Source organism: Dermacentor silvarum, chromosome 1 (genome assembly GCF_013339745.2).
Source record: "Dermacentor silvarum isolate Dsil-2018 chromosome 1, BIME_Dsil_1.4, whole genome shotgun sequence".
Taxonomy (NCBI): Eukaryota; Metazoa; Arthropoda; class Arachnida; order Ixodida; family Ixodidae; genus Dermacentor; species Dermacentor silvarum.
In genome coordinates this window covers 311,060,716-311,079,465 of record NC_051154.1, presented here as the reverse complement: position 1 = coordinate 311,079,465, position 18,750 = coordinate 311,060,716, and the positions used below count along the sequence as shown (strand labels likewise).

General features: G+C 45.9%; 1 protein-coding gene across 1 annotated transcript in view; it reads right to left on the bottom strand.

Moving 5' to 3' along the window:
• Window positions 1–17,384, bottom strand: part of LOC119453205 (uncharacterized) — a 35,865-nt gene extending 18,481 nt beyond the window's left edge. The window contains exons 1-2 of the mRNA XM_049660414.1: window positions 17,027–17,384; window positions 13,764–13,825 (exon numbers count right to left, since the gene is read on the bottom strand). Of these exons, the coding sequence (XP_049516371.1) occupies window positions 13,764–13,825; window positions 17,027–17,112 (148 nt within the window). The 5' untranslated portion in view covers window positions 17,113–17,384. The remainder of the gene's footprint in view (window positions 1–13,763; window positions 13,826–17,026) is intronic.
• Window positions 17,385–18,750: the final 1,366 nt, after the last annotated feature.

Here is an 18,750-nt window from a genome sequence, read left to right as displayed (position 1 = left end):
TGATTTCTCAGTTACCTTAAGTATTCATAGGACAAGCAGAAGTATGCTGATCAAGAAGGGTGCCAGACGAAGAGAAACATTCTCTCCAATGCTACTTACTTCATGCTTAGAATAAGTATTCATGTCGATAGATGGCACGAATTAGTATCTCAGCAACTTGCTTGAAGATGAGATTCTCCTGTTAGAGATAATGGAAATGGCTTGTTGACAAATGATTGAGAACTTTAGCCGAGACTAAGTGTGATATGCGCGCGACATCGTACTTGCGTGCGAAGACTTACTTGACGGCCACCACACACAAACAAAAATATACAAGCAACGGGGCCAACGAAAGACCGACGACAGAAAAGGAGGAAAGGCAATAAGAGGAGGAGGCAAGCCCGAGGCACAAGTGAAGGTCAGGCAGGCGCTGCGTGGCTCGGAATGTTTAATCCACGGGCACCAGCGAGGAGGTGCCGGTTCGTGGTACGAGGGTGGCCGTGTTGACCGTCCAAGGAATCCAGGAGGCCGCCATGCGGTTTTAGAGACCAGAGCCATTCACGGATGAGTACGAACGATGGTCTCGCTGTAGCTGATGGTGGGAGATGATTAGCCCATCGGGTAAAATGGCCAGAGCCTTTTCCACGACCGGAGCTACCCCTTCTGCCGGTCTCCGTTTGAGCCAATGGAGATCGCAAGCCGAAGTTTCCCATGCAGAACGAATGAAGTCTACTATTCCTGCGAGCGCATGGCAATAGTAGAATTGTTTCTGACCCTAGGCAGTACTGCTGGTATTTTGCATTCCTGTCGGTGACCGCCTTTATTCATAAATGCCTAATGTTGTTCTGTCGCGATTTACTTTTACCATTTTCCCCGGTCCCAGAGCGGATCAATCAAGCAAATTGAGCTGTACTGAAGCCGCCTGGCAACCAGGGTAATAAACACGAATTCCGCATCGGTACGCACGCGCTCCCTGTATCGGTCGTTATAAAAAACAATCATTGCTTGGTGAGCTATCACGTCTATACTGCGCAAAATTACCAACGGCTTAATCGGCGGGAAATATTCTTTTATTGGAGGGTAGCCGTACATCGTCCTTTGTCAGCGTTTCGTGGTGTGTCTTGTGAATAACTCAAGTCGGAAATACGAGAAATGCACCCCGTGTCCGTGAAAGTACACACCATGTTTCAATAGCTGCACGGTCATTGCGGTATCTCCTGAAACGACCTCGACCACGAAGCTGCTCGAATTTCACATGAAGGAGCACATTTTTTGTCTGATTTCATCAACTGGCGAAGCCCAGCGCAGAAGCAAGCAAGCACATGTGGCATTACACAGGTGCCACTAACGTGATTTCGCTCACCATCATTTGCATTATCTCGATCCTTCTATGCACTGCGCCCCTTACTTTGTATTTCATGAAATGAAGAAACACTGCGTTTTCGCTTATGTCTGGTCGTTGCATTCATCAAAGCATGCTTATTCTCTATAAGAACTTTCTCCACAAGAATTACCTAACCTAACCCAACGTTACTAGACTAGGTTAAGTTGTTGAACTCTCCGCAGGTGTCGTATATCGCGGGCGCCTCCGTGCCTTGGCTAGCCACCAGATTGCGGGAGCGCCGCAGGTATCTCTACGCGAGTGCAGCTCTGCGTTGGCGAAGGCGCACGGGTCCTCCGACGCGGCAACTTACGGACGCAACAAGTGCTTTCACTGATGCCTTTTAAGTAAGAAGCTTTAGGGGCCCGGGCTGTCGGCGTCCGTCGTGATCACGCTCTGCACATGTGCTCAAAACAGGGTCAAAGCAAGTGCAGAATTCATCAAAACCAGTTCAAAATAAACTAACCTGATTCAGGATAATTTGCAAGAAAGGAATAATCAAGCATTAAGCGCATTAATTAGCAGAAACTCGTTAAAATCGGTTCCGAAACGCCAGACAGATACCAGGGCAGCGCAAGAGAGGGCGCCACCACCCCACAAGCGCCGGCGCATCACTGCTTCGCACTTCCCCAAGTTTCACGTTACTGGAGCTGCATTAGCGCTGGATTTGAACTACACAAGCGCAGGATTTGAGCACAATTGGAGCTACAATAAGCGCTGGATTTGAGCAGGATTTGAGCTGGATTGGAACTGCATTTGAGCTAGATTCTGCAAGTTTCGCGCAACACGCCGTTTTGCTTCTCTCTCGTCCATCTGGTGAGGACTTCGAACCTAATGTTTTATTGAAAGTTGTCAATGTCATCTAATCTAACAATCAATCTAATGTCACCTTTTAATATTTCTTTGGCCTCGCGTTTAGCAGATTCATTGAAAAATTTTACTGATATGTGAAAATGCTGCTGCGCTCCCTCTTAGGGCACGTTCACACTGGGGAATCCGGCGTCTACAGCGAACGGAATTCTCCTGCCGGCGAAATTCGTGTCGTTCATACAGCTTGCCTACCGCGCCATCGGAACGTCGGCCAGACGCCTTGTGGCGTCGCAGACCCTTCCCCGCAGCAGCATGGAGCTTTGACAGGCGTTTCACTCTGCTGCATCTAGTTTTCATACTCGGTGATGGAAACAATGATTTTGTCAACAAAATTTAGTGAACAAAATGGAGAAAGAGTGACAGAAACGATGCAAACGATGCAACAAAGACGGTGCTTCGAGCAGACGACATCTACTCAGCCCGTGAGCTCGCCTCAGCCTATGGGCGCTTACCAAGGCGTTTGCTGGACCCACTCCGCCGTTCTATACACTTAATCGAAACTACGCAGTTATCTCCTCTCGTGTAGAGTTGGCATGTTTTTATTTTGCGGCTCTTCATCACTGCTTGCAACGACGATGATGCTAAGCCCGCTGGCATACACGTTGCTGGCGATGCACGACGCGCAGAAGCATTCGCCAAAGCAACGACGACAGCGGTGGTGGGGGGTTCGCCCTGCAAGAGCGCGAGAAGCTGGGTCACGTCACTTTGTCAGGTCACGTTGTGCTTCACGTGGTGCTTGTCGAAAACGATGGGGTGGTTACGCACCTATTCGATGAGCATTTCCGATGTCGCGACAAGCCTTAAAGACTGCGACATGACGAGCGCGTCGGACTTGGCCACCATCTTTCGAATTTCTGACTCGCGCTCCGATTGGCCCGCGGTGAGGGAATCCGGCGGCAGCTGCCGCAAAAATCGGTCCAGGAGCGATCGGCGCGGAAAGGGCCATTCCGGCGGATCTCGCTGCCGCCGAACTGGGTTCCGCTCCGCTCCAGACGCCGAATGTCTCAGTGCGAACGCGCCCTTGGTGTGCTGTTGGAGCCCTTAGTCCAGGGCACTAGCAGCTCTGGCTGTCCACTGCGCTCTACTAATCAGGTGTTGGTGATTAGTGCTAATTACTTATTGATTATTTAAATCATTATTTAAATTTACTAATAGTTGCTGATAATCAGCAGTTGTAGTGGTCAGTAGGCCAATAGGTTAATTAATTAACTAATACATACTAATTGTTGCTACTAATTGGCAGTTGTAGCAATCAGCAGCCGAATTAGTGCACTTCTTTTGAAACTGTATGAATAAATCAAGGCATCTTCTCGATCTATGCACACTCTCAACACTTTATATCGAGATGAAAAAAAATGAAGCTAGTTCTATATTTTCTTTCACCAGAGCACCACCTTCACAAAAGCAATGTTCAAAACTACATGAGCTTTGCTCGCTTGCGACTAGACTACTTCCCCATTCAAGGCACGTTATCGCTGAAGGAACCGCGCATAAAAATGCATTCGCATCACGAAATAAAATTTGATGCTACGAGCCGTAAACTCCTCAAAATGCACGCGGCACCCAACACGCACAACAGTGCCGCCAAAAGCACCGAGACTGCAGCAAAACACGCTTCTATACACACCGCCAAACCACCGGAACAGCCGTGGACAGTGCTTCGCCGTTCCGTCCGCGCCGTGCTGACCGAGCGAAGGGCGACAACAGAGCCACGAGATGCGAGAATCGGTGGTGGCGCCGCGCAGTCACAGAAGTTAGAAAACTGAACCTAGTTTAGTAACGTTGACCTAACCAACCCTCTCTTATGCTGCTGCCCGTCCTTCGAAGATGAAAGGCTTGAAATGGTTGGCCGTGAATTTCAAACGATTCTTCAGTTCCATGTCCAGGCCGACAATGCTGTGTGCAGCTTCAATGGCCGTGACGTTTTGTGGGCAGAAATTTTCATAATGCAAACGGAAGACTGTTGGAGAATTTCTTAGATTGTAATAACCTCTGTGCAGTACTCACCAGTCCTCTGTTGTCATGGTACTGACCACCGTCCTACTGTACCTTGGCACCCATTTATGCACTGCTCGGAGGTGAGCATTAGGGATTATACCCAAACACAACTCACTGGACGGTTATGAGTGAGTAACGCGAAAGTTTTAGGGTTAGCAGGGCTGTGGGCTACGCGTTTTCACTCCCTATGTCGAGCTCGCCAAGTCGCTTCGTGGTTTGAAGATCCCTTTTGGTCCAAGACATTTCAGTGTAAAGGATGTGCGAGGCTCGAGCGCTTTCCGCTTTTGTGAGCATATATAGACTGGTACAGCCGAAGGCGCTATGATGACCACATCAGAAAAGGATGACGATTCTGAAATTATGAAGATAGTACAATGACGTCAGTATGCTGATGACCACATGATGATAATGGGGCGATGGCGAGTCCATGACGACAATGACGTGACGACTGTGGTATGACGAGCATGGGATGACGGGCATGGGAGCATGGGATGACGAAGCTCGAATGACAAAGATGAAATGACCACGTGGGCATCACGACGATGGTATTACAATGATTGCATCTCCATGACTATGACAACTCAGCGACGACGATGAGATCACAATGCCGCCACAATCGCAATTAAATAAGGACAGCATGATTACAATAGAATGACTAAGAAGGAATGACGTCGATGGAATGACGAAACCGGTATAGCGACGATGGCATGACGACGATAGGGTAATGACGAGTGTATGACGACGATTGAGAGATGACGGCTTTATGACGAAGACTGCATGACAAAAAAAAATTCACACAACTCCAGTGGAGCTGTCTAAGTATGCGTAAGGTCTGTGCTACTTGCTCATCTCCACGAAGCCCGGCGTCAATGAAACTTGATCCGGCCAGTATAAACACTTATGAACCACTATCGTTTGCTATGAAACTTATCGCAATTGATTCCATTCTCATTAACCATTATCTTTCCTTATCAACCTTGTCAGACATTACCCCACCCTTATCAACTATTATCGGTCCTTATCAATCTTATCTAGCTCGATCCGAGCCTTATCAATCCTTATCGGACCTTATCAGCCTTATCAGAATTGCTCCGACCCTTATAAGCCCTTAGGACTCTTTAGCCCCTTATTCATACTCGTCAAACTATTATCAACGTGATGAAACGCATTTAACCCTTCATCACTCCTTATAATCCTTATCTACTCATCGACTGCTTATCTGTCAGTGTTGCATGACGCGAAGCGCATGAACCCTCGGTGATCGCTGACATTACGGTCGATGAGGGAATGCCTCAAAGGAAGGCGCATCCCGCGGCCACCGAAGCGCATTGAGGATGTGGCGAGTTTGGCATTAAATTTTCGCGAAATCGGCATGTTCCTGATGTCTACAATGCTCCAAGTCGGCTCTACATGTGGTCCTATAGATAGCTTTTCTTCCACCATCACCTCATATTTCAACAAAGCCTTCACAGAAACTATTCTCCTTTGACATTTGTTTTTGTACCGCCGGTACAACACATTCATATGGTTCAGATATTTCCACTTAGTCCACACCTGAGTGTTTAGCCCAGTGCGTAAGACGCTCGGCTTCTGAGCGTCCCGTGTTACGTTTGAAACTCAGCACCGCCAATGTTCTTCCTTTCAAATTTATTTTCTTTTATCCGTTAATTTCTTTATAGCGACTCGTCTTACGTGACCATAGGTCGGCGCACTCTCTCATGAGTGCACTCACTCACGCTCACTCGCACTCATTTCAAAGGCGTGAGTGCGAGTGAGTGCCAGTGAGTGTGAGTGCAGGTGAGTGCGAGTACGAGTGAGTGCCAGTCAGTGTGAGTGCAGGTGAGTGCGAGTGAGTGCCTGTGAGTGTGAGTGGAGGTGAGTGCGAGTGCGAGTGAGTGCCAGTGAGTGTCAGTGGAAGTGAGTGAGAGTGAGTGCCAGTGAGTGTGAGTGCGAGTGAGTGCCGGTTAGTGTCAGTGGAGGTGAGTACCAGGGTGGTCGTCTTGCTCCTGCGGCTGCCGCGTGGGTGTCGTATCTCGAAAGCGATCTGCGGCGTGGAAAAAATGCGCGCCCGCGCGGGCCTCCTCTTCAAAGTGATTTGCGACGTGAACTATGTTCAACTAGAGTCGGTAACTTCGTATGCACTGTGTTTTCGACGTTTAGTCCGCTTTGAAGCGAGAGGCGGCACGAAGGTCAATTCGCTCGCGGCTATAGCTGCGCCTCCTTACTCCAGCGTTCTGACGGCGAGTTTCCGCGGTCATCGAGCGAGATGCGTTCATGTTTACCTGTGCGCGCGAGACACCGTGCTTGTCTATTTAGTTAGTAGGTGAATGTTTACAAGTTTATACGGCCCATTAAACTACTATCCTTGCTTCGTATAGCTCTCTACTAATTTGCTATCGCAATCAAAGCTTCGCCTGTCGGGCGAAACTGCGACATTTTCTTTAATACGCCAGGGAATATGTATGGGGTGAAGCGCTGAAGGCAGACATATCCAAATCATGACCGGCGATTTTTGCCATCACTTCCACTGAGTGAAGACGCTTAATACCGTGTGATTTGCTACACCTTCGCTGGTCATCCGCCTTCAGAGGGTGGAATGGCCCCTCATTTTCTTCCTGCTTTCCTCTTAGACGTACACGTACAGGCTCCTTATATAAACAGGCAGAGCGGAGGATGGACTAGCCAAGTTAGCACAGAGTAACAGACACGCACGCTCGCATACATGCAATGATAGATACCGCTTTGTTCTCCCGTTTGTGTTTTTTAGGCGTTAAGTGATTGAATAAGTATACGGACAGTCAATCTCTTCCACTATTTCCCGCTTTCTTGGCTCAATCCGACCGAAGGGGAGCTTAGCGAGCATGGGCGGCAAGCATGCACGCGTCTAATGTCAATGACAGAGAGAAGGACAGAGAGAGTTTGGGGCTAACGTCAATGTTTATATCACCATGAATAAATTAAAACGAAAACTTTAGTCGTGCTAGTTTTGCTCTACTTTGCAGTGTTAGTAAACCAGCTCTCTTTAATAATTTAGTCAATGAATTCGTTAATTTGTATTCATTAAAACAACCATATTGCCTTCCTCTGCACCCCTGCCATTCTTGCAAAGAGTTATTTTGTGTACGGAAACCCCACAATATTGGCGTGCTCCAGCACTGTTCGAACAAGCATTTTGGAGGCAAGAAAATTTTATCTGGGGGCGGAAGACGAAGGTGTCTTCTCAGAAAGAAGAGTCGCTTTAGTGCTCAGCATGTACATTGATTTCCACTTGAGGTTATTTTGTTAACTTGGCTTTCCCATCGGAGAGCGTAGGTTAAAGTCAGACCTAAATATTTACGCTGAACTGCACAAGCGAGAGGTTTGTCATTAATAATGTAAGCAAACTCAGATATCTGTTTCTTTCTTACTGTTAGCGTTACAGATTTTTGGGAATTTAGAGTCATCTGCCACTCCTGACGCCAAGAAAAGATAGAATTTTGTATATGGTGATGATCACTGTGATTAATTTCGCGGTACGAATTACAATAGTCAGCGAATAGATGGATGTTACCATGTAATTGGGAAGGCAAATATTTTATGTATATTAAAAATAAAACTGCGCCTAAAACACTGCCTTGGCGCAATCCCGATGCAACAAGTGCTAAATTGGAAGCTTCGTTATGAACATACACGAATTGTCAGCGGTATAGTTCGGCACAGTGACTCATGAGTGCACTCACTCACACTCGCATTCATTTCAAAGAGGTGAGTGCGAGTGAGTGCCAGTGAATGTGAGTGGAAGTGAGTGCGAGTGCGAGTGAGTGCCAGTGAGTGTGAGTGCAGGTGAGTGCGAGTGAGTGCCAGTGAATGTGAGTGCAGGTGAGTGCGAGTGCGAGTGAGTGCCAGTGAGTGTGAGTGGAGGTGAGTGCCAGTGAGTGTGAGTGGAGGTGAGTGCGAGTGAGTACCAGTGAGTGTGAGTGCAGATGAGTGCGAGTACCACTGAGTACCAAATATATTTACGACCTACTCCAGGAATTGAAGTGACTATTTCTGGAATTGCAAGTCGCCATGGGGGATAAGTTGCGCATGCATGCCAGAATTCGTAAGCAGGTAGTGTGTTTTTCCACCGCCATATTTCATCATGTATGTGTGCAGCGGTTCTACCTTGAAGATCTTGGCATAGTGGATGATTAGCGTGTTGTGTTGCCAAACGATAAAAGCGACGGCAAGATTCCGTAAATCTTAGTGCATGAAAAGTTGGTTGGCGGGACTCAGTAATTACCAATAAAGCACTGGGAAATGCACGGGGAACGCCAAGACATATGCGAAGGCTTTTGGCCATTAATCTTTGAATTGTTTCCTGTAGATTACGGGATATTCCATGTAGTACAGGGGCAGAGTATGCTATTCTTTGTCTAATGATCGCCGAGTGAATGCGTCATAAAGAAGAGGTTGAACTACCCCATCTCACTCCAACAAATTGGCGAAGAATGTTGATTAAGGAGTTGACTTTCTCCTCTAATTATTTTATTTGGGGAGGTCATGATTGCCGTTTGTCTATAATAATAGTGCCGGTGAGTGTGAGTGGAGATGAGTGCGAGTGCGAGTGAGTGTCTGTGAGTGTGAGTGGAGGTGAGTGCGAGTGCGAGTAATTGCCAGTGAGTGTGAGCGGAAGTGAGTCCGAGTGCAAGTGAGTGTCAGTGAGTCTGAGTGGAAGTGAGTGCGAATGCTAGTGAGTACCAGTGAGTGTGAGTGCAGGTGAGTGCGAGTGAGGGCCTGTGAGTGTGAGTGGAGGTGAGTGCGAGTGCAAGTGAGTGTCAGTGAGTGTGAGTGCAGGTGAGTGCGAGTGCGAGTGAGTGCCAGTGAGTGTGAGTGAAGATGAGTGCCAGTGAGTGGAGGTGAGTGCGAGTGAGTGCCAGTGATTGTGAGTGCAGGTGAGTGCGAGTGCTAGTGAGTGCCAGTGAATGCGAGTGGAGGTGAGTGCCAGTGAGTGTGAGTGGAGGTGAGTGCGAGAGCGAGTGAGTACCAGTGAGTGCGAGTGAGTGAGTGCCGGTGAGTGTGAGTGGAGATGAGTGCGAGTGCGAGTGAGTGTGAGTGTGAGTGGAGGTGAGTGCGAGTGCGAGTAAGTGCCAGTGAGTGTGAGTGGAAGTGAGTGCGAGTGCAAGTGAATGTCAGTGAGTGTTAGTGGAAGTGAGTGCGAGTGCGAGTGAGTACCAGTGAGTGTGAGTGCAGGTGAGTGCGAGTGAGTGCCTGTGAGTGTAAGTGGAGATGAGTGCGAGTGAGTGTCTGTGAGTGTGAGTGGAGGTAAGTGCGAGTCTGAGTGAGTGCCAGTGAGAGCGAGTGGAAGTGAGTGCGAGTGCGAATGAGTGGTGTGAGTGTGAGTGGAGGTGAGTGTGACCGTGAGTGAGTGCGGGGCCTGGAAAAAATTATGGTGAGTGAATGTGAGTATTCTCCCACACTGCCGACCTATGTACGCGACAGACGGAAGGGCGGACGGACGGACGGGTTTCCTCAATGGGTAGGCATAAAAGTGCTTACGCATTTAAATTCGGATGACGACGACGAGCAGATGACAATGATGGCACGTACCAATAGCATGACGACATGCGCATACCCACGGGAACTGTAGACTGCATTATCTCTGTGAATGAACCACCACTGCGGAAGGCGAATTATTTTTTTTACTGCGTAATGTGGTTATTCTTTTACTACACTGGCGCTACTTCCGTCCGTACTGTTAATGTTACTCTGCGACTAATTTGGCGTCTTGATTCATTGACACTTACATTCTGATACTTATTGTCACTCGCTACGACGCTCTGGAGGCGCGAAAAAGCCGTCTTTTTTTCACGAAGTGGATACAAGATAACCAGATGCTAAACACTCAGAGCCCGTGTGAAGTCAGCTAAGACATTGTCTTTACAAATAGTTTATCCGTTTCCATACATTTACATAGGAGTTACTTATAGCTAAAGCTTCCTCTAAAGGAGCTGTGTAGTCTACTACGCTTCCGTTTCACAATTGCATCATGTGCTTTGAAGTGAATAACTGAAATGTTTTTAATGTATTTAAGGAGATGTTGGCGCCTATATGTGGCACCGGCTACTCCTCTCCTCTTGCATGATTGTTGTCCTCGAAATGTTGTCAAAAATCACAAAACTGGACTAATAACCACATGTACGAGCATTCACGTACTAAGTCTTAACTCAAATATAAATAAATGTTCGCGCAACAGAAGATTTCACATAACATAAATACTCACAAAACTTAAGTGTTCAAACACAACACATGAGTTCACAAAGCATAAATGTTCTCAAAACCAAGTTCACAAAGATGTTGGGCACTTGCGAATTAGGTCCCTCTTGAATGCCGTGCTACAACAGTCCTGTGCGCAGACACAAATGCTACATGAACACGAAGACACAATAAACATGTAATCAAGATTGCCTGTTAATAATAACAATGCCAGCAATAACTAATATCTGACTTAGTATTCTTGTGATATTTTTGATTCCTCCAAAATTGTACTAAGGCGCGCGCAGTGATGTTTTGTAGTTTTTCTGTCGGCCATGGAGCCAAAACTTTTCCTATGGATAGTGGTCGTCTATACAAGCCATGTAGTTTTTGTGAAAGCCTCTTACGGGGAGCATCATGTTTTTTGCAGTGTAGAATCAGGTGTTCGATGTATTCTTCAGCCTCTTTACACGAGCACTATTAGTTTTTCTTATCCCGTACAGGAAGTGTTTAGTATAGGCATGCCTAGCTACTGTTGTTTCAACCTATCGGTTAATTTTTAACAGAATATTGAATTCGATTCCAGGATCAATAGTATATAATTGCCAGTTCTGTGCATCATTTATGAACCAAGTTTCCTTGGACAATTTACCGCATGGTTTGTTCAATAAACAACGCGCATCACTCGTTGCTAGAGGAACTAGTGATAATTCATTCTTTTGATGAGCTGCACCTGTCGTGTGATCAGCCGTTACATTTCCTATGATTTCACAGTGACTTGGAATCCACTGGAAAGTTATGTTGTGTTGTAGATCTTTCGCTATGGCATATATCTTCTGTATTTCGCATGCCAATATGCTGTTTGTTTTTCTTACGCTTATAAGCTCTTTTCTCTTGGTATGGAGGTATATGAAACTCTGATTTAGAGCTTTGTTTCCAGCATGATCGATAGGTATATACGTTATTGCGATCTGCGTAGTTAGTGTAAAGATGTAATAAAGTTAATTCCTTTATCGCAAGTACGGGCATATCACATTTACGACCTACTCCAGGAATTGAAGTGACTATTTCGGGAATTGCAAGTCGCCATGGGGGATAAGTTGCGCATGCATGCCAGAATTCGTAAGCAGGCCGGTAGTGTGTTTTTGCACCGCCGTATTTCATCATGTATGTGTGCAGCGGTTCTACCTTGAAGATCTTGGCATAGTGGATGATTAGCGTGTTGTGTTGCCAAACGATAAAAGCGACGGCAAGATTCCGTAAATCTTAGTGCATGAAAAGTTGGTTGGCGGGACTCAGTAATTACCAATAAAGCACTGGGAAATGCACGGGGAACGCCAAGACATATGCGAAGGCTTTTGGCCATTAATCTTTGAATTGTTTCCTGTAGATTACGGGATATTCCATGTAGTACAGGGGCAGAGTATGCTATTCTTTTTCTAATGATCGCCGAGTGAATGCGTCATAAAGAAGAGGTTGAACTACCGCATGTCACTCCAACAAATTGGCGAAGAATGTTAAGGAGTTGACTTTCTGCTCTAATTATTTTATTTGGGGAGGTCATGATTGCCGTTTGTCTATAATAATACCCAAGAACTTGTGTGGTCGCACAAGATGCAAACGCTGAGAGTCTAGCACGAGCTGGATTCTCTTCAGGCATTTATTTGTAAAAGGAAGTACAGTAGTTTTCTCAAGTGAAATAATCATACCTCTACTTTTCAAAAAATTATTAATCACTGTGATGCAAGCTTGTAACTGTTGCTGAACAGCTTGAGTACTCGTGTCATAGGCCCATATGCACAAGTCGTCAGCATATAGTGAATAATTCAAGGTAGCAGGCAAGATATGGGGTAATTCAGCCATAACACAGGTAAATAAATATGGACTGAGTACACTACCTTGTGGAACGCCTTGATTCACTTTATGCTCTGTGCTTTTGCCATCAGCAGTTACAATATGGATTTTCCTGTCTCTTAGGAATTCCGCAATCCATCTCAGTGTTCGGCAAACTATGCCCAACTTGATTAACCCATACAGTACGTGAGTGTGGCTGGCTGTATCAAATGTACCCTTTATGTCTAGCAACACTGCAATGGTGATTCTTCCACAGCTCCTCTCATGATCTACGTATGTAACAAGATCTAAAATAGCATCCATCGTGCACCGGCGCCTGCAAAGCCCGCCATATTTTTGGTCAGTGTGTTGGTGCCTTCTGTCTACCACTGAAGCCTAGAATCAATCACCTTTTCCATAAGTTTACAAACGCAACTTGTCAGGCTTACAGGGCGGAAAGAATCTAACGATAAAGGAGTTTTACCCGGTTCTAGTATCGGAACCACTCGCGCAATTTTCCAAGAAAGAGGAAGACACTCCGATATCCACGCATAATTCAGTACTTTTAATAAAGTATTTGTGGCTACAGGACCCAGGTTTTTCAGGGCAGCATATGTGACCCCGTCAGGTCCAGCTGCTGTCCTCTGGACGATACAAGTGCGTTCTTTAATTCTAGTGAAAACGGTTGATCTAGGTCATGATGATCGCTTCTGATAGAAAAATTAATCGATGCTTTTACTTCTTCGACAGAATTACTGTATTCAGATGTGTTTACTGCTGCACTTGGGCTTGTAATCAGATGACAAAACTCGTTTGCAGCAGTTGTTTCCGGTACTTTCTGGACTGAAGCTAGAGCTCTGAATGGCTGTTGGTGCGTTACTGGTCCACTTAAAGAGCGCAGAACATTCCATAATTTTGATTCAGGTGTAAAGGGAGTGAGTGAAGTGCAGAATTCCTGCCAGCGCTTTGTACTAGTAGCTCCAGCTGCCGACCCATACGATCATACACCTTTTGGCATTCAACGAAAATGTTATTTAGATAACTTTTATAACTACCTGAATAGTCTCATTTATAATAAAGGACTCTTCACTTCTTACGAAAATTCAGCTAAAAAGGAGGAACAGTGAGCTTTAACCATCATTATAACCAGCATCATCATCAGCCTAAATCCACTGCAGGACAAAAGGCTCACCCAGCGATCTCCAATTATTCCTGTTTTTCGCCAGCCGATTCAATTTTATGCCTGAAAATGTACTGATTTCATCACGCCATGTAATTTTAAGAGAATTATGAAAAAGGTAACGGTATAGTTGCTTCTCATGTCTTGCCGCGAGTGAGAGACTGGCAAGTCGTGTTTCGGTTATTCTTCAATATTCCGATAAAAAAATTACAGCTTTTTTCCGACAGATCCCCGATTGAGGGTAAGAGCCACCTGATCGCTTGACAATATTAACATACCACTCAGAATGTTGCGGGACCATCTACTTACCTTCAGTGTAGGTGGTTTTGCTGATTTCCATGGGTATGGGTATCACCAACTTGGCGCGACCTCTGCGCATAAATGACCGAAATGAACTGTTAAGTAAGGTTAGGCAACGGAATGTGTACCGGAGCCCTTTGCGCCAGTTCTCCACTTACTCATAATGATGTAACGCAGTGGGCGTGGCCACAGAACACGTGCTCAATGCCTGCCTCTAGTTGGTCGGACACAAAATTCAATTGTTTCTTTAGGACATGACGCCACTGAACGACGTGTTGAGAGATCACAGCTCACTGTAGTCTCACAGACTGTTATTGAAACCTGTTCGACCTGGGCCGATCACGAAGGCTACAATATAGCGTCGCACAATGTCTATGTAGCGTTAGCTGCTACGAGGAAAGTACTGGGGATTGTAGGCCGATCCCGGAGACAGGGCAGTCTAACGCAGCGTCTCAAAGAATGACCAGTCAAGAAGAAAGAACGCGCGAAACTGGCGCGCGGCGTATGCGTCTGAAAGACCTATGTCTACTTTGATACTAGAGGAGTGTCCATGCGATCGTTGCCCAAATAAAAAAAATCGTTACCTACTACCTAGTTGTTAGAGCATTGAGCTGGTTTGCTCGAAGGTAGAGCTTTTATTCCACTGTCGGACATGTATTTCTTTTTATTGCACAGGTCCGAAGTGTGTCCAGGCAGGAAGTTCCTACCTATACCTACCTACCGCAAAGTGCTTGGAACAAGGCAAAGAATCATTCACATTAAAAGGTTACTGGATTTTTCTGACGCGCATCCGGTGAACCTTAGAGGGTTCGCCAGCGATACGTTACGATCAAACACAGGAAAAAATGGCCAGTTAGGCAATAAATCGTTTTCCTTTTATGAAAGTAAAAAAAGCACTGATCTCCCGAGCATACTTCGAACAAACTTCAAGAGAAAATGACACGTATCTTATTTTTCACCGGATTAAAAATGCCCATCGTCGATGTACACACAACACAATAAATAGCCATAGGTACATACTTTTGTATAACATGTAGCTGATGACGTCACAATCCGTATTTCGGTCGCTTACGCTCGTCGGTCGCTTACTTACGGTAAGTAACTTACTTTGCAGACACATCACTGTGCGAAGAAAGCCAATAGAATTCCAGGTGAAATTCCAAAAAAAAATTATGGGGTTTTACCTGCCAAAACCACGATCTGATTATGAGGCACACCGTACTGGGGGACTCCGGAAATTTGGACCACATGGAGTTCTTTAACGTGTACCTAAATCTAAGTACACGGGTGTTTTCGCATTTCGCCCCCATCGAAATACGGCCGCCGCGGCCGCAGGTGAAATTCCAAACAGCCTAGCTTCTCTAAGCTGCGCAATGACCTCTGTAAAGAGATGCCCCCCGGTAATACCAACTGCAGTGCCAGGAATGCTGGTTAGGGGTCAGCATCACCACCAATTGCACTCAACAACATTTAAGGCAGCTTCAACTGCAATTTTTACCCGTCGTCGTCGAAGCAATCCACTTAAGCTAGGAAGCCCACTATGTCTCCACGAACGGTATCAAAAACGACGCAGCACAAACTTTCCGTTCAACACAAGCGCGTACTTGCAGTACAGCGCTTGTGCTTGTTCATTATGTGTTACAACTTTGCTTTGAAATGCGCTGCTATATTCCATCATGACTAACCCACTAGCCCACCAGTACGTCCTAAGGAAGATGGAAGGTTGTATCTATACATCTTTTATAAATTCTCCACCACCAAGCACTCAAATCCTACCGCAATTGTAGAGTATACTTGCGGCTTAATGGATATGGCAGGGACCTTTAGATGGCACGCCGAAAACTGAAAGGACAATGGTGGCTCCAGTTCATCTCCGAGAGAGAGAACTCAGAGCCACAAGGGCATGAAACTGGGTCCTTAGAGGCGCTGTAGCCGAGGTCTTCTGTACGAGACTCGCTTAAACGGCAAAGCTGTCTCTGCAGTTTCTGAGTGGCAAGCAGACGTAGAAATGGTGATCGCGACTCCTGGAGGATCTTTTCATTAGCTGTTAGTGTGGTATGTCAATAACACATCTGAGGGCTTTCCTATGTACTAACTCCGAAATCTTATATTGCGTCAGGGTTGGTGAAGTGAGGTGGAACTGGCAAAGCATTCAGTTGACAATTAACGTCTTGTGCCGTTTCCACACAGATGTCAGATAGCTTCCCCAATGCGTCACAGCGATTCTCTGAAATACGGTGAGACGGCGTACGTGAGACTAAACGACAGCTGCCATGGCGCGTCTCCAGTACATTCTATAGTGAAGTGCGACACTAAGAAATGTAGCTCGCCTGGGTCATATCTTAAGAGTTGGCGCCTTGAAATAGGCAGATAATACTGACCGGAACAACGCAACGTCACGTACAAGTACTAGTACACGTATTCACGGACGCCATGCTCGTGAGACAGGGAAAACAATGAAGTTCAGCGCCAGATATCGCGGCAGTGGCGAAGCAGCAAAGCTTAAAGGAACCTTACAGGGTTTACCAAGGGCATGCTTTTATGTGGAACCACGTATTAAATGAAAGTGCAGGTGTTACTGACAAAATATGTTGTTCAGAATTACTTAAACGTGGAGCTTGCGGGATTTTTCGAGTACGGCGGTTTGCACATGTTTGCACATATTTTGGCATATAAAATCAGAGGCTCCTGAGGAAACAAATGTAATCTGAGCGATAAAAAAACTTTGGTGCTTTCTAGTAATATTGTCACAGATTAAGAACTCTACACGCTTTCAGGAAGCGCCTATTTATAAAAATAGTTCGTAGGAAGACAGCGTCACGACAACGATGTTCGTAGGAAGATAGCGTCACGACAACGATGCAATAGAATTTTGCAGCACTCCTCGCGTGCAATGGCTCTGGCCCGCATTCCGTTGGCCCGTGCTGATTGTAATCATGTGGTTTTCATACGCCTAGCGGTTTCAAGCCGAGAGTTTCTGGTAACGCTGCAAGCACTACTACCTCGACCACATCCAGTGGGAATGGTAAACGGATAAATCCTGTCACCATGGATCATCGTGATTAAAAATCAGCGAACACTATTTTGATAGCTCTTTTTTAATGTACAGACACACTTACCTATTAGGATAGGCGTAAAACTGACCAATATAAACGATATCATTTGAAATATAACTGATGAAAAGTGACCATCGTCAACGTGAATATACAGAAATTTGTAAACATTAACCTCATGAGAAAAGTGCTTTGTCAGATGAAGCCTTTTGTACTTACGAGCTTTTCTTAGCGTTGGATGAGCTGGTCACGCAGGACAAGAAGAATAGCAGGCCTACTAGAACTCCTACCTTAACCCGATCCATGCTAACAGCGGCAATTGCAACTTCAAGACACTCAAGAATTTCACAATTGCTTCTATATATACATATTTCTCGGGAGCTGTATGTCTTACGCAGACCGTACACTGGTCGTAGTAGAAGCAGAACAAGTTGTCGCTGCGCTACCTATGACGCAACTTTAGTGTCACAGTAGTAAGCGAGGAGGTTAACGGGTAAGTTCAAGCAAAGGTAGCCGTAAACTGCGATGTATATTGGGACGACCGATTGTCGCGTTCTGGCCCCGCGACAGCCGCTGCACCAATGGGCGTTTAAATGAACGAGCGTTATTCAAAGTGCCCCGCTTTTCGACGTAACGTGATTTATGGTTTAACCCCAGCATCGCCAGGAACTTCACTTTACAGCATGACGTACATCATGGCTTGCGTCTCAACGATGAGTGTCGGGACGCGAGGCACCCGGAAAAGACAGCTCATAAATTTTGTGCTGCTGCAAAGTAGCTCGCGCAAGCAGCTCTTCAAGCTGCATAAAAAAAAAAAAACCTTCAGCGCAGGTTTTCTGTGACGCGTTCTTATAAGCACTTGATTAGAAAACTTCTGAATGGTTTCAATGTCGAAACCTCGATCGTGTCGCGCAAATTTTTGCTTATTTCCGAAAAGCGCCCCTTTTCCCAGTGCCCTCCGCCAAATAAAAAAACAACAACATCCATGATTTCTTTCTGCAACATGTTTATTGAGTAGATGTCAAGGGCACTCAAGCGTCTCCCTTGTTAAAGTTGATCTGCAGCTACAAGTAGTAAGTGGTAACTGCCAACTAAATAGGGTCGTTTCGTGTGGAGTATCGTTTTTAACCACGGCCTGATGGTCGGTTAGGTGCGAAAAGGGTTCAATATCTTGAGGAAAGACAGACATGCGTGCGCAATGAAACAGCAGATAAATGAATCAATGTAAAAAAGGGACTCCATCTATGAATGTGTTTGGTTAAAAGGGCTAAACCCAAATGAAGCATTTCATCACTCAAAATGCTACACACGTTTGCCAAAAGATGTCCCTAGACTCCAGATGTTCGTCCGGTTCTGAAAACCTTTACTGCTACAGCACCAGGTTGTCACGGCGGACACTTATTGTCTTTTGAACAAAGAAAAACACTTCTTTAGGATAAGCACAAAGGGATATTCGTTCGTTGTGATATTGCTTACTGTGGCATCCGAAGTAACCGCACAGATGCCACTACTGTTAGGGTCTGCATGGCACAGGTAGCCCCTACATAGATTACCTACCAGGAAAATAGCTGACTAGTTAATGCCAACCGGCTGCCAACCGCACATTGCTGCAGGGGCATGTGATCGCTTCCAAAGTAGTGGCGTACAAAGTTTTCATTTTTACTTCACCATAAGGTGAGAAGTTAGAAAATTTGCAGGCGCAAGTTGGAATCAGCTAGTGCAAGACAGGGGTAATTGTAAATCGCAGGGAGAGGCCTTCGTCCTGCAGTGGACATAAATATAAGCTGATTATGAAGGTGAGAATGAAGCTCAGGCTGAGGAGGTGGCCTAGGGAAAGAAGACACAACATCTATGACGAGCAAGCCTAGTTTGGCGCTCATAACTGATGCCTCTGCAAGTCCCATGTGATAAATATTTATTTATTTATTCAGTTATTTAGCGTT